Below are 15,963 nucleotides of genomic sequence, written 5' to 3' on the forward strand. Positions count from 1 at the left end.
TAAATATGCCCCTCTCCGCATCAGTCTGCTGCAGCATAGGGGCTGGCAATGAGTGTTGCAGTGGGCGTTCCACTGCAACACCCATTGCTTTTTGATGCAGTCCTATATTTACAAGGATTTGTGCTGCAATCTGTAGCACACATAGAAACAGCAATACACCTTTAACGATATTTTATGTGCAGGAAGGCGTTCCGTCCTGCACATAAACAATCACCCCTGCAGTTCAGGCACGCTTGCAACAGGGCGCAAGTGTACCTGTGCTGGCTCTAGAAAGCTTTTTAGCGCCAGCACTAGGGAAAACATAGGGGTACACCGTATTTTTGAAAATCTGGACCATCCCTGCATTTTAAAAATGTTAGTGCGCGGCTTTACTCATTTTGGAGTAACACTGCGCTCCGACATTTTCTTGTACATATGCCCCATAGAATTATAGCCGTGTAACAGTGATTAACAGGGGTGTTTAGCACTGAAGAGTTCTGAGTGACACCAAATAGACAATGAGAGTAAAGCTTGAAGAATATCCCTTTTATTCACTTTGTATCCACCTTTGATTTTAGCTTATGTATAGTTTCCCTAAATCATCTGTCCCTGTTTTAGACATTAGTGCCAGGGCAGAGGAGAAAAGTGGGAAACTATTATCATGGCCTTTCCTCCAAAAGATAACATTCCTCACCTTGTTATAACCACCTCCATCAACATCTATATTTAACTTCTGCACCAATTGAATAAAAAATGAGCTAGTGCCCCGCCCCCTCATTCAACACTTTCTGTATTCAAAATTCCCACACAAATCCATATTGAAAATCATACCTGGACTCCACCCCTACCACCTCCCTTTTTGCACCCTCCCAGCCCAAAGCTAAGCACTCCACTCTCAAATGCAAGAAGAGCTGGTGCCACACTTACAGCAACTGTTTGGTAGCCACTGGCAGTATGGCTTGTTTTCCTCTGTGAGTAGGAGTTTGAAAAGGCCTGTGCTGAAGAAGGAGTGTACAGCTGGCTCAGGTATAGGATTGTCTGCGTCCTCTGGCTTCTCCCAGGGCTATTGAAATCTGATTGAAGCAGAGTAATACAGAGAAAACAGAGGGCCATATATAAAATGGCTTCTCTTAGTGATGTCACAATAGTGGGAATATACTTTTGTTTCCCACTGTTGCATCATAGCAGTTAATTACCTAATATGAATTTGGTTTTTCACACTAATCACTCAATCAATCAATCATGGGGTTGTATAGCGCGGCTACTCATCTGTGAGGGATGTAAGGGGGGGGGCTGCTGATCTGTCTGGGCACTTTTTGAAACACACAGTAGGTTTTTTAAACCTATACACAAGGAAGGAGGTTTCTCTCAATATTTACTTTAATGTCAGCTGCACCAAATTTACACAATGGAGGAGACTTCGTGGAGAGGTTAGGGGAGAAATCCACTTGGGCAAACGGGAAAGTATTAAAATCAGATTTTCTTCTAGCAACTGAGTGTGGGGCTTGATACTTCGATAAAACATGGTAGTCAGATTTCAGCTATTTCTTTTTAAATCAGTCCCAGACAGCACCTTTGTTTTTGTATGAAATCATGCTACAATTTTTATTTTATGAAAACAACCACATGCCATTTCTAAGATGGTTTGGCGAGACCATTGGGTCATGTTTCAACCACCACCCAGCACACTTCACAGGCCAGCTCATAATATGATACAATGTTTCAATAAATAAACCTCAGTGGTGTTTCTTTGCTTTGCAGAGGTTGCAGCAGGTCACCAGTCCAGATGTGGAACTGCCCCAGAAGAAGCCAGATCAAAATATCTTCTCAGCTCCATTACAGCGACCTTTAGTGGGAGTTCATCTAACTACAGTAAACCATGAATGAAACTGTTAGGGAATAGTAAAACATAGACAGTTTTTATACCTTGTTTCATCAGTTAATTTTCTTACTACTAGTGCAATACTGTCACTCCCTAACATCATCGTTGTGCTGGGCTTGATCCAAAAGTATTGGAAATTATTTGAGGAGCAGATTAAGCATTTTCTTTTCAGTAAGATCTGATGGACTGCTTCTTTGTGTGCATTTGTACCCACATACTTGACATCAGTGGAAATATGAAGATAGACTACAGCCAATTGGACTGGGACCTTCAAAGACTATGAGAGTTTTGTGGATGTTTTTATTTGCAACTGACATGTTTACATTAGGGAATTACAACTACTGATTCAATTAAATCTATGTAGTTACTCCAGCAGAGAAAAGCAATCTGTATCCTTATTGATGTTATCACAATATGTTATGTGATGGGTTTGTTTTGAATGAAGTTCTTTACTGCGGAATCTCCTATAATATTTGGACAGTATGGTTGTCAGGAAGCTGGACCACCTCCTACTAGATGTATGGATTTGGTAAGTTCAACATTCTTTTTGTAGATAGTAATTATGTACATACATCTGACACCTTCAACATAGCTTAACATGTTGGCATGAGGTGGTGGGGTGTGCCCGATATAATTGTGTTCCTATTGGGCATGCCTCCTGTTAGTTACATGCAAGATAGAGCAAGTGCAGTTATCTCCTTCTTATCATGACAGGAGTACAATCCTGAGAGATCGAAGAAGTTGGGAAACCCAAGCACACAATTAAGGGTGATTAGAAGGTAGTGAATTGCCTCATAGATTCCATAAAATGGATGATGGCCCTAGCCCATTGAGATGGCATGCTTCATCATTGTTCAAGTCAGAAAGCGGCTTTCCTCCTGGAGTTCTTTAAGAGGGCTGCTGGATATACTTCCCTATTGGTAATGTGATTGGGACCCTAAGTAGACATATACATGCATACAGCATGGCTGGGCTTTACAGTGTTTATTGATACGTCCCTATTGCATCCATAAATGCAACCCTCTTTGGATTCTGTACAATGCAGAACATTCACGATATCTCATCATGCTTCTGCCCTATGTTTCTGTGGCCTGTGCATTCATCAGGACTACACCCTACTCCTATCTATCTCATATCCCTCTAGAAAATGGATATGAGATAGACGTGAGCGTGAAAGGTGTGGTTACACCTTGTCTGTATGGCACGGTGCAGAAACAGAATACTGGTAAAAAAAATATTGAGTTGCACAGATATAAAGTCAATAATATCGTTGTCCACAAACATCGACAGCAAGAATATTGCAGTCAAGAATATTGACTTAAGATAAGTAATATCGAAATACCGAAGTGTTTAATATCGTTTGCAAAAAACATAGTTGCTAAAAATATCTTTTTTATTAATGTATGTATTTTAGTATATATTTTATATGTATGTGTTGTATGTTTGTTGCATAAGAATCGTTTGCATTTGTAATATATGTGTTACATTTTTAGTAGTTATTAATTTTTTTAATTTGAAGTTTGCGTTTTTAGTTCCATAGCAGGTTGTGGGTTTATAGGGGAATAGGGTGGGGAGTAATTCAATTATATAAAATGTATTGATAATATTTTCTTGAGTAATATTTGTTTAATTGAGATGTTATAGTGTTTAATGTGTAAAGTAATGTATTATTTATTAATAAATAATTGGTTGTTAATTACTTGGTAATTAATTATGTAATTCATTTCAAGTGTGTGTTGTGGTGTTTATAGGTGTAAAGGTTTTGAAGTAATGTATTTTTAATTGATGAATTAATAATTGGTTGTTAATTAATTTTAATTAATTAATTGGTAATTCATTATGGTAATTGTGTATTTAATTGTAGCTGTGTGTTGTAGTGTTTATAGGTGTAAAGGGTGGGAAGTAATTTTTTTTAATTGATAAATCATTAATTGGATGTTAATTAATTATGGTAATTGTGTAATTAATTATAGGTGTGTGTTGTGGTGTTTATAGGAGTAAAGGGTAGGGTTGTATTTACTTAATTAATATATAGTTGTTAATTAATGTTAAATATTTGATATTCATTTTGGGTAATTGTTTATTTTTTTGGGTGTTTTTACTTTTAAAGAGGTAAAGGGTGGGTATTAAATACATTTTAACTACTTTATTATTAATTGTTAATAGTAATAGTTTTTAATTTAAAAATAAGTTTTCATTGTGTTTTATTAATTTATAGTTTAATTTAGGTGTGTGTTGTGGAGATCTGGTCAACTGGCGCTGACCACCAGTGCCGCTGCCGAGGGCTTTGATGACCCGAGTAAGTCCTAATATTTATTATTGCGTTTTATAATAGTTGTGGGCTTAGGGTAGAATCTTGGGGTATTGGAATGTGAGTGCTTGGTTCCAGGGTGGGAATTGCTGCCTGGAGTCTGGTGTTTCTGGTGAGAAATATAGTTTAATAAATGGGGAAGGGAGTTAGAGGGTTAATTAGCTAGGCTCGCCCTCCAATAATTTAAGTCAAACAAAAAAGGTTTCTGTTTCCAGGTCCGGACCGGAGGGAGACAAGTAGGTGCCTGAATGGAGGAGGTAACCAGAGCACAAAGTTGCTAGGATACCGATACCCCTCCGACTCCATGGGGCCCAGTTAGGTCTCGTGAAAAGAACCACGTGTTTTTTGGAACAAAATACGAACCACGTGTTTTTTGGAACAAAATACGTAGGTATTAATGCATGCACTTAGTAGAGTTTGCTGCAGTTGAAAGTCTTTTTCTATAAATATCTCAGTGAAAGAGCTAAGGAGTGGCGAACACAGGGCTGGTCCCTGTGTAGTCCCGAAGAAGTGCTTGGGGTATGCACGAAACATGTCGACTTAGGAGTTGATAGGCACATCTGGACACATTAAGTTTAGGGCAGCCTATCTCCCCACCCCGTTTTTAATATTACCACCTAGAGGTCAGAATAAAGTTTATTGAAAACCTACTGGACAGGTATTTTTAACCCACATCACATAGTCCACTCCCCACAAATACACATGCACCACACATAGTCCTTAAAAGTGCTCCCACGTAACTTCGCAAGTCGTAGCACGCCCCAGCCCGTAGAGGACTGGGATGGCCCCAATGATGAAGCATGTCACTGTGGGGCAACCCCGGTGAGTGAGGGGACACCTAAAAAAGGAACAACTTTTCCTTTTTTATATACATTATACACAATCCCTACAGTCAACCCCAGTGAGTGCTGGCTGTGTTTTCTTCTAGCAAGGCTCTAAGGGATCTGGAAACAGAAACCTTTTTTGTTTGAGAAATATAGTTTCTCTGACACCCTTACCTACTGTCTTCCTTACACGGGGATGGTATAATGAACCCACTCAGGCAAAGCACAATGGATCACATTTTTGTTTCATTCCTGTTATATCCCTCCATTATCTCATTTTTCCTTATATTACATGATTTTCTTTTTTGATTGCTGACTTTTTCCGGTCCCTAGTCTAGTCTCTAGTTCACTTTCTTCTGCTTTGTTGATAGTCTTTCCCTCTCTACTCTATATCTTGTGGTACTGTAGAAGTAAAACTCAGAATAACACATTTTGATACTCTACTGTCTACCGTGAATATTGCAGCCCCAAGTAAGCTAATATATTATAAATAATATTCACAATGTATGCTTGTTGAGAAGGCTTTAATTTTCATGCTCCTGCTTTAACTGTTGAGTTCACCAGTGAGTTGCCATGGTCATCATCAACCTGCCTCAGTGCCCCCAATGTAGTGTGCTGCTGTCTCATTCATTTATAGAGTATACCAGTACCAGTAGTTTTCCATGACAGTTCAGCATGGCTGGGAAAGAACTAACACCCTATGCCTTTCATTGACCATTATTCAACCCCTGAACTGTCGAGCCTTGTGAACCAATCAAATGTCCAGAGTGATATTTTTGTTAGAAGGTGCTGCAGTGCTAAGGCAACTGTAGTGATGTATTGCTGGTGTATTTGGGGCAATTTGTATAAGATTGTATAATGTTTTCTTCCAGTCACACAGACCATAGTGATGCCGGCTCCAGTACTGCTGTAGGAGGAGAGTCAGTTTGAGGGGGAAAAGCGGCAGCAGGGACGGGCACTGGTAAGTCATATATTTTGTGAACATTACTATACTCACTAGGTAGTCCCAGTGTGCTGTCAAGACATGACTATGAACCCCCCCCCGCCCCACCCAGCTTTACCAGCTGCAGCAGTGGTTGAGTTATTATGGACTTTTCTATAAGCAACAAACCAAAGCCTCACATAATGTGTGCTGATGACTTTAGGGAAAGAAGAAAGAACAGAAAGTTTAAAGAAATGGTATATGAGTGAAAGGGTGTGAGGGTGGGTAAAGGGATGGATGGATGAAAGAATAGTTTGAAGAAAAGGTGGAAATTGAATGGATGAATGAAGATGCATTTCTAGAGCGCATGGCTACCAGAGGGCATCCCAGTGCTTGAGGCAGTCTATTCATAAAAACTTCGAGACGGTTTCAAGGAAACAAGAATGTTTTTATAAGTTTTCGGAAGGTCAGGTAGTTGGCTTCCAAACAAATGTGAGTGGGAAGCTGGTTCCACAGCTTCGTGAGATTATATAACAGACGGCCTCCACTCCGAGACCTTTTTGTATCATGGGAACTGATGCCAGGTACTTATTACCTAAGCGCAGGGATCTGTTGGGGCAATAGGGAGAGATAGTAGACCAAAAAATGGGCTGACCCTTAGCTGACATTGCCTTATGTGCAATACACAAAGCTTTAAACTGGACTCTTTCCACAATTGGGAGCCAGTGAAGAGTGGCAATCGATGGCCATTCATGAGCAGGCATGCTGCACAGTTTTGTACAGTCTGCAATTTTTAAATAGTCTAACAAGGGGATCCCAAATAAAGGGCGTTAGCATAGTTAAGCCGGAAGAGAATCAATGCTTGGACCAATAGTCTCCTTGCATAAAAAGGCAGCAGTGGGAGGATTTTCCATATCATCTTACGAATACCATAACAACTACCTGGCACCTTCCGCGCCTGCTCCTTAAGTATTAGATTATGGCCAAGCCATACACCAAGGCTCTTGATCTGTTCTTTGGGGGGGGGACATTGGACCGAAACAAACAGGCCCAAATGAGCTTACATTTAAGGGGGGAGGGTACCTAGGAGCATCAGCTCTGTTTTTGCCCCATTAAGTTTCAGGTAGGAGCCTTCCATCCAAACTGACAACCTTTTGAGACAGCCAGCTAAGTCAGACCCAACTTTATTGAGCTGGTGTAAAGAGACAATCATCTGAGTTTTATCAGCATAGGTGACAATCTGGATATGAAATGGATTCACTACCTCAGCTGAAGGGCTCATGTAAATGGGATGTATGACGTTACAACGCATACTATTACAACGCATGGCTTTACAACGCATTTTTTACAACGCAAATACTTTTACAACGCATGTTTTTACAACGAATACTGTTACAACGCGATATATTATTATTAATAGTAAAGTGCTATTACAACGAAATCATTTACAACGCATACCTTTACAACGCGAAAATATCAAAATTGTAAATTTTTTTTTGTAAAATAAAACCTGGCACGGGATGCAGGAAAATTAGGGGTTTGGGGTGGGGAAGTGTATTAAAATGTGGGTAAAAACTGAACGCAAATATAACGAAATGCAACACATTTATTAAAATTAATACTTGAGTATTAAAATTAATACTTGAGTATTAAAAACTATTACTCATGTATTCGTAACTATTAACATTTTTTACACAGGCAACGATTTTAAATATATAAGAAACTTATAATATAAGACTATAAAATAAAATAATTATTCGTAAATATAAACATTATATATTTTTTTGTAAAATAAAACCTGGCACGGGATGCAGGGAAATTAGGGGTTTTTGGGTGGGGAAGTGTCTTAAAATGTAGAGAAAAACTGAACGTTAATCTAAAGAAATGCAACGGTTTTATTAAAATTTATACTCAAGTACTAAAATTAATACCCGAGTATTAAAAATAATTTCTCATGTATTCGTAACTATTTATAAATTTAACACAAGCAACGAATTTAGATATATAATTAATTTACAATATATTATTATGAAAGACAATAATTATTCGTAAATATAAACATTATACATACACATAGTCGCCATTTTAAAATGTGTAGTTCCTAAATATGTCCTACAACTCTTTCCATGAAAATAATACCAAAATACTACTTTCAAAATGGATGCCAAAACGGAATGAAAAAGTGAAAACTTCACATCTTTACATGAAGTTTTAAATTATAACTTTCCACATTAATGATTCGTATTCATTAAAATAATACCAACGCTGTGTTTCTTAAAAATAACAATGACACTGACTAAAACTTATAAATACGAGTCAGACACCATTTTAAAATCAGATGATTCTCAACTCCCAGAGTGACCAGACGCGAAAAGCTGACCCTCTGACCTCTTCATCAAGATAATACCGAAATCGATTTAAGGAGCATTTTTTTTCGTAATACAAGTGAGTTACTAAAACTAATGATAGAAATGTTTTCTAGAATCATTTAAAACGCTGTCCCTAACAAGTTTGGTTTTCCAATTTAAAGGAAATAATATATCACCAAAGTTTTACTTGAAATATGGAGACATATATCAAAAAATATAAAGCCCTACATATTTAAAGCAGAATGAAATGTAACTAAAAATATTTATTCATTAAAATTACTTTTAATGCAATAAACATATATAATTTTACAAACATCACCAAATGTTATATTTTTTCCTAGAGTCAAACTACTATAAAGTGTGACGAAAAGCCAAGTTAAAGTAAATTTGAATTTGCTACAGAATCCACACTCCTCTTCAAGAATAATTTAAAGGTATTTTTCTAAATTTTAGAAATCTCAAATCTCAATTAATAAAACGTAAAAACATTTGCCAGCCCACATATTTTTAATCTGATTTTCACAGAGACATTCAAAAACGAAAGAAAAAAATATTTCTTTAAAATTGAAACGTCGAATTTTAAAGAAGGTAAATATATTATAATTAACAAAACTGCATTTTTAAACTGTATTCATTAAGAAAGAAAAGATTGTAAAAGAATAAGAAAGTGTAGAGATACAAATAATTTAGAGAACTCCATGAAGTTGCAGCAGTAGGAACAATGTGTGGAACTGTGGAGGTATCAATTACTATTCAAACTCCAGAAAGTAGTAGCAGCAGGGAAAGTGTAAAAAGGTTTAAAAATATCAATTACTATTCTAACTCCAAAAAGATGCAGCACTATGAAAAGTGTGGGATTGTATAGGGGTAAGAATTCGTTTTCTAACTCCAGGAAGGTGCAGCAGTAGGGAAAGTGTGGGATAGTGTAGGGGTAACAATTACTATTCTCACTCCAGGAAGGTGCAGCAATAGGGAAAGTGTGAGATAGTGTAAGAGTAAAAATTACTATTCTCAATCCAGTAAGGTGCAGCAGTAGGGAAAGTGTAGGATAGTGTAGGGGCAGGATTTACTAATCTAACTACAGGAAGGTGCAGCAGTAGGGAAAATGTGGGATAGTGTAGGGGCCGGATTTACTAATCTAACTCCAGGAAGGTGCTGCAGTAGGGAAAATGTGGGATAGTATAGGGGCAGAATTTGCTATTCTAACTCCAGAAAGTTGCTGCAGTAGGGAAAGTGTGGGATAGTGTAGAGGCAGGATTTTAGAAACATTAAGCTTTTGAACAGAAATGTAGACATTTTCCATTTTTCATCAAACATTAAAGCAAAAAAATACATATTCATATGTTTTTCTGTTTGCAGATTATGAAACAACTCTTCAAAGACCAAAAGAAAATCAAATCCAAAGGAATCTGAGAACCAAACAAGGAAAACACACCAGACTCTGAAGGTAAATCAAATAAAAAGTACAAGCAAATAGACTAAAAAAATGACAGAACTTCATTATTATTATTACTGTAAGAAGATACTTTTTAGGGAAAATGTGGGATAGCGTAGGGGCAGGATTTACTATTCTAACTCCAAGAAGGTGCTGCAGTAGGGAAAGTGTGGGATATTGTAGGGGTAACAATTACTATTCTCACTCAAGGAAGGTGCAGCAATAGGGAAAGTGTAGGATAGTGTAGGGGTAAGAATTACTATTCTAACTCCAGGAAGGTGCAGCAGTAGGGAAAATGTAGGATAGTGTAGGGGCCGGATTTACTAATCTAACTCCAGGAATGTGCTGCAGTAGGGAAAATGTGGGATAGTGTAGGGGCAGAATTTGCTATTCTAACTCCAGAAAGTTGCTGCAGTAGGGAAAGTGTGGGATAGTGTAGAGGCTGGTTTTTAGAAACATTAAGCTTTTGAACAGATATGTAGACATTTTCCATTTTTCAACAAACATTAAAGCAAAAAAATACATATTCATATTTTTTTCTGTTTGCAGATTATGAAACAACTCTTCAAAGACCAAAAGAAAATCAAATCCAAAGGAATCTGAGAACCAAACAAGGAAAACACACCAGACTTTGAAGGTAAATCAAATAAAAAGTACAAGCAAATAGACTAAAAAAATGACAGAACTTCATTATTATTATTACTGTAAGAAGATACTTTTTAGGGAAAATGTGGGATAGCGTAGGGGCAGGATTTACTATTCTAACTCCAAGAAGGTGCTGCAGTAGGGAAAGTGTGGGATAGTGTAGGGGTAACAATTACTATTCTCACTCCAGGAAGGTGCAGCAATAGGGAAAGTGTAGGATAGTGTAGGGGTAAGAATTACTATTCTAACTCCAGGAAGGTGCAGCAGTAGGGAAAATGTAGGATAGTGTAGGGGCCGGATTTACTAATCTAACTCCAGGAATGTGCTGCAGTAGGGAAAATGTGGGATAGTGTAGGGGCAGAATTTGCTATTCTAATTCCAGAAAGTTGCTGCAGTAGGGAAAGTGTGGGATAGTGTAGAGGCTGGATTTTAGAAACATTAAGCTTTTGAACAGATATGTAGACATTTTCCATTTTTCAACAAACATTAAAGCAAAAAAATACATATTCATGTTTTTTTCTGTTTGCAGATTATCAAACAACTCTTCAAAGACCAAAATAAAATCAAATCCAAAGAAATCTGAGAACCAAACAAGGAAAACACACCAGACTCTGAAGGTAAATCAAATAAAAAGTACAAGCAAATAGACTTAAAAAATGACGGAACTTCATTATTATTATTACTCTAAGAAGATACTTTTTAGGGAAAATGTGGGATACCGTAGGGGCAGGATTTACTAATCTAACTCCAGGAAGGTGCAGCAGTAGGGAAAGTATGGGATAGAGTAGGGGTAAGAATTACTATTCTAACTTTAGGAAGGTGCAGCAGTAGGGAAAGTATGGGATAGAGTAGGGGTAAGAATTACTATTCTAACTCCAGGAAGGTGCAGCAGTAGGGAAAGTGTGGGATAGTGTAGGGGTAACAATTACTATTCTCACTCCAGGAAGGTGCAGCAATAGGGAAAGTGTGGGATAGTGTAAGGGTAAAAATTACTATTCTCACTCCAGTAAGGTGCAGCAGTAGGGAAAGTGTAGGATAGTGTAGGGGTAATAATTACTATTCTAACTCCAGGAAGGTGCAGCAGTAGGGAAAGTGTAGGATAGTGTAGGGGCAGAATTTGCTATTCTAACTCCAGAAAGTTACTGCAGTAGGACAAGTTTGGGATAGTGTAGAGGCAGGATTTTAGAAACATTAAGCTTTTGAACAGAAATGTACACATTTTCCATTTTTCATCAAACATTTAAACAAAAAAATACATATTCATATTTTTTTCTGTTTACAGATTATCAAACAACACTTCAAAGACCAACAGAAAATCAAATCCAAAGGAATCTGAGAACCAAACAAGGAAAACACACCAGACTCTGAAGGTAAATCAAATAAAAAGTACAAGCATAGGGGTAAGATTTACTATTCTTACTCCAGGAAGGTGCAGCAGTAGGGAAAGTATGGGATAGAGTAGGGGTAAGAATTAATATTCTCACTCCAGGAAGGTGCAGCAATAGGGAAAGTGTGGGATAGTGTAGGAGTATCAATTACTATTCTCACTCCAGGAAGGTGCAGCAATAAGGAAAGTGTGGGATAGTGTAGGAGTAACAATTACTATTCTCACTCCAGTAAGGTGCAGCAGTAGGGAAAGTGTAGGATAGTGTAGGGGTAAGAATTACTATTCTAACTCCAGGAAGGTGCAGCAATAGGGAAAGTGTGGGATAGTGTAGGGGTAAGAATTACTAATCTAACTCCAGGACGGTGCAGCAGTAGGGAAAGTGTAGGATAATGTAGGGGCAGGATTTACTATTCTAACTCCAGAAAGTTGCTGCAGTAGGGAAAGTGTGGGATAGTGTAGAGGCAGGATTTTAGAAACATTAAGCTTTTGAACAGAAATGTAGACATTTTCCATTTTTCATCAAACATTTAAACAAAAAAATACATATTCATATTTTTTTCTGTTTGCATATTATCAAACAACTCTTCAAAGACCAACAGAAAATCAAATCCAAAGGAATCTGAGAACCAAACAAGGAAAACACACCAGACTCTGAAGGTAAATCAAATAAAAAGTACAAGCATAGGGGTAAGATTTACTATTCTAACTCCAGGAAGGTGCAGCAGTAGGGAAAGTATGGGATAGAGTAGGGGTAAGAATTACTAATCTAACTCCAGGAAGGTGAAATGAAATGAATGAATGAAATGAAATGAAATTTGATTTGTAATGCGCATGGCTGCCCGAGAGCGTCCCAGCGCTGCCTAACAAATAACAGAAAACTCAGAAGGAACCGGAATTTTAAGGAATTTTAGGAAAAGAATAGATTGAAGCAGCTTTCGGAACTTAAGAAGGGAAGGTTCAGTTCGAATATGCCTGGGGAGAGCGTTCCAGTTTTTTGCCGCATTTACAGTAAAACGGCGGCCTCCTGTGCGGGCCTTCCTTACTCTAGAGACTACGGCAAGATTGTCAAGGTCCAATCGAAGGGCCCGAGGGGGTCTATAGGGATAAATCAGGCTCCTCAGGGCAGAAGGACCTTTACCTTGAAGTGTTTTATGGACAATGCAAGATGATTTAAAGGTGATTCGCTCACGAACTGGGAGCCAATGGAGAGCTCTCAACAACAGTTTGGCAGACGCTCTTCTTGGGGCGCCCATAAGCATCCTGGCAGCAGCATTCTGCACCTGTTGTAAGGTGTTAATGGTGGCTTCTGGTGCTGCCAGGAGTAGAGGTGCAGCACTAGGGAAAGTGTGGGATAGCATAGGGGAAAGAATTACTATTCTAACTCCAGGAAGGTGCAGCAGGAGGGAAAGTGTGGGATAGCATAGGGGTAAGGATTACTATTCTACCTCCAGGAAGGTGCAACAGTAGGGAAAGTGTGAAATAGCATAGGGGTAAGATTTTCTAATCTAACTCCAGGAAGGTGCAGCAGTAGGGAAAGGGTAGGATAGTGTAGGGGCAGGTGCAGGAGTAGAGAAAGTGTGGTAAAGTGTAGGGGCAGGATTTTAGAAAAATTTAACTTTTGAAGAGAAATATAAACATTTTCAATTTGTCACCAAAAATTAAAACAAATAAATACATACTCATATTTTTTTCTGATTGCAGCATACACAAAAACTCTTTAAAGACCAAAGGAAATTAAAAACCAAGTGATTCTCAGAACAAAACAAGGAAAACACACCAGACTCTGAAGGTAATTCAAATAAAAATTACAAGCATATATAGTAAAACATTGACAGAACTTTATTATTATTATTGTAAAAAGATGCTGCTGTAGAGAAACTGTGGGATAGTGTAAGGGCAAGATTTACTATTCTAACTCCAGGAAGGTGCTAAAGTAAGGAAAGTGTGGGATAGTGAAAGAGCAGGATTTACTGTTCTAACTCCAAAAAGGTGCTGCAGTAGGAAAAGTGTGGGATAGTGTTGGTGCAGGATTTACTATTCAAACTCCAGGGAGGTGCTGCAGTAGGAAAATGAGAAATAGTAGAGGGGCAGGATTTACTATTCTAACTCCAGGAAGGTGCTGCAGTAAGGAAAGTGTGGGATTCTGATATGGCAGGATTTACTATTCTAACTCCAAGAAGGTGCTGCAGTAGGGAAAGTGTAGGATAGTGCAGGGGTAAGAATTACTATTCTAACTCCAGGAAGGTGCAGCAGTAGGGAAAGTGTAGGATAGTGTAGGGGCAAGATTTACTACTCTAACTCCAGGAAGGTGCTGCAGTAGGAAAAATAGAGATAGTGTAGGGGCAGGATTTACTATTCTAACTCCAGAAAGGTACTGCAGAAGAGAAAGTGTGGGATAGTGTAGGGGCAGGATTTACTACTGTAACTCCAGGAAGATGCTGTGGTAAGGAAAATGATAGTGTAGATTTTTATTTATTAAGTGAAAATAACATATTAAAATGTATCTATTTTTCCCCCACAGAAAATGTCAACTCAGGCAACAGCATCATATATGAAATCTAGGAAAGGAAACCGTCTATTAACACATGCAGGATATATATATTGTAAAGAAAGGATACGTTTTCCACGGAATCATTGGAGGTGTGTGCAATACTATTCATCCCGTTGCAGCGGCAGAGCGGTTACCCTTGATAATATCATAATAAAAACAACTGATCATAACCACTCTGCCTTTGCAATGGAGATTGAAGTAAGGGAAACCTTAAATGAAATGAAAGAAATTGCATCCACCTCCAATGATTCTACAGGAACAATTTTAAGAGAGGTTGCACAGCATGTTCCCAGTCAGGTTGCTAGTAATATGCCTATTATTCCTAATTTGAGAAGAATTATACAAAGACAAAGGCAGGCAAGTAATATAAATACTACAACTCCTCAAACCTTTTCTGATATTGTAATTCCTGAGGAGCTGACTATTTCTTTTGCTAATGAACCATTCCTTTTGCATGATAACAAAAACCCTCAAAAACGTATTATTATTTTTAGTACATCCCCGTAACCTTGTGAAGTTAGAAAATTGTGAAATTTGGATGATGGATGGGACGTTTAAAAGTACACCCCATCCATTCACCCAAATGTATACAATTCATGGAAAAATTAACAATAATGTGATTCCCTTAGTATATAGTTTGCTACCAGATAAGCAATCTGCAACCCATACTGAATTATTATCAGTTATTAAAAACATTACCAAAAAAGTCCTAGGAAAATTATTGTTGATTATGAATTGACTATGATCAATGTGATCACTAAAACGTACACGGATACCCAAATTCAGGGATGTTTTTTCCATTTTTCCCAGGCATTTTGGCGTAAACTACAAAAAACATCCCTGGTTACCGATTACTCATCTGATAGCAAACTACAGTTTGAATTACAAAAATTAACTGCTCTTTGTTTTGTTCCTCCCGAAAGTGTAGACGAGTACTACACTGCTATTACTGAATCAGATTATTTTAATCAAAATGAAGACAAATTGGCACCCATTCTAAATTATTTTGAAGACACATGGATTGGACACCTAAGCAGATCAGGTCGCAGGAGGAAGCCATGTTACCATGTGGAGTGGTGGAACTGTTACACGAGCTGTTTAGAGGGAGAAGCAAAAACAAATAATGCCATAGAGGGATGGCATAACTCCTTCAACCATACAATTGGCAAACCACACCCTAACTTCTACTCATTTCTTGAAACTTTGAAGAAGGAGCAAAGTTTTCAAGAATTGAGAATTTCTCAAACATTAACTGGTAGCCTAAACCCACGAATTTCTACCAAATCAAGGGAAATGTCTGAGAGACTATTGGGTGTACTACAACAGTTTTCGTTGTGTGTGGCTCTAGACTACCTAGAAAATGTTGCTAACATTCTCCATTTCTAAAATATAACTTACTTTCCTGCTTTGACCTAAATTTATCCTAATACAAAATTCAATTGGCATTTTAATTTTTCTAAATCTTTTTTTCAAATTTTACGTTGGGTCACCCCACTTCTAATTACCTTTTTTTTTTATCTTTTCATCTATTTTCTCCCATATTAAAACCATTTGATCCAGTGTTAATAAACACAAAAATCCCCAAATTTACTCCTGTTCATCAATCAAACCATTCAAATTAATGACTTATATTTTAAAATGCATTTATAAATATAAAA

The 15,963-nt window shown here is 37.6% G+C and overlaps 1 protein-coding gene and 1 long non-coding RNA gene across 3 annotated transcripts in view; one reads left to right on the forward strand and one right to left on the reverse strand.

Moving 5' to 3' along the window:
* Window positions 1-2,230, forward strand: part of LOC144769598 (sodium- and chloride-dependent GABA transporter 2-like) — a 762,140-nt gene extending 759,910 nt beyond the window's left edge. The window contains exon 14 of one of the 2 annotated variants that reach the window (XR_013598730.1): window positions 1,741-1,876. Coding sequence is in view for 1 of the 2 variants with exons in the window: in XM_078653757.1 (XP_078509883.1) it covers window positions 1,741-1,866 (126 nt within the window). In the remaining variant the exon portion in view is untranslated. Of the gene's footprint in view, window positions 1-1,740 lie in introns of both variants that reach the window. The other variant, XM_078653757.1, reaches the window with a different exon arrangement.
* The window catches only part of LOC144769607 (uncharacterized), a 49,633-nt gene continuing 35,381 nt past the window's right edge, over window positions 1,712-15,963 (reverse strand). The window contains exon 3 of the long non-coding RNA XR_013598732.1: window positions 1,712-1,846. This is a non-coding gene — a long non-coding RNA (uncharacterized LOC144769607). The remainder of the gene's footprint in view (window positions 1,847-15,963) is intronic.

Source organism: Lissotriton helveticus, chromosome 1_1 (assembly GCF_964261635.1).
Source record: "Lissotriton helveticus chromosome 1_1, aLisHel1.1, whole genome shotgun sequence".
In the NCBI taxonomy this organism is placed as follows: domain Eukaryota; kingdom Metazoa; phylum Chordata; class Amphibia; order Caudata; family Salamandridae; genus Lissotriton; species Lissotriton helveticus.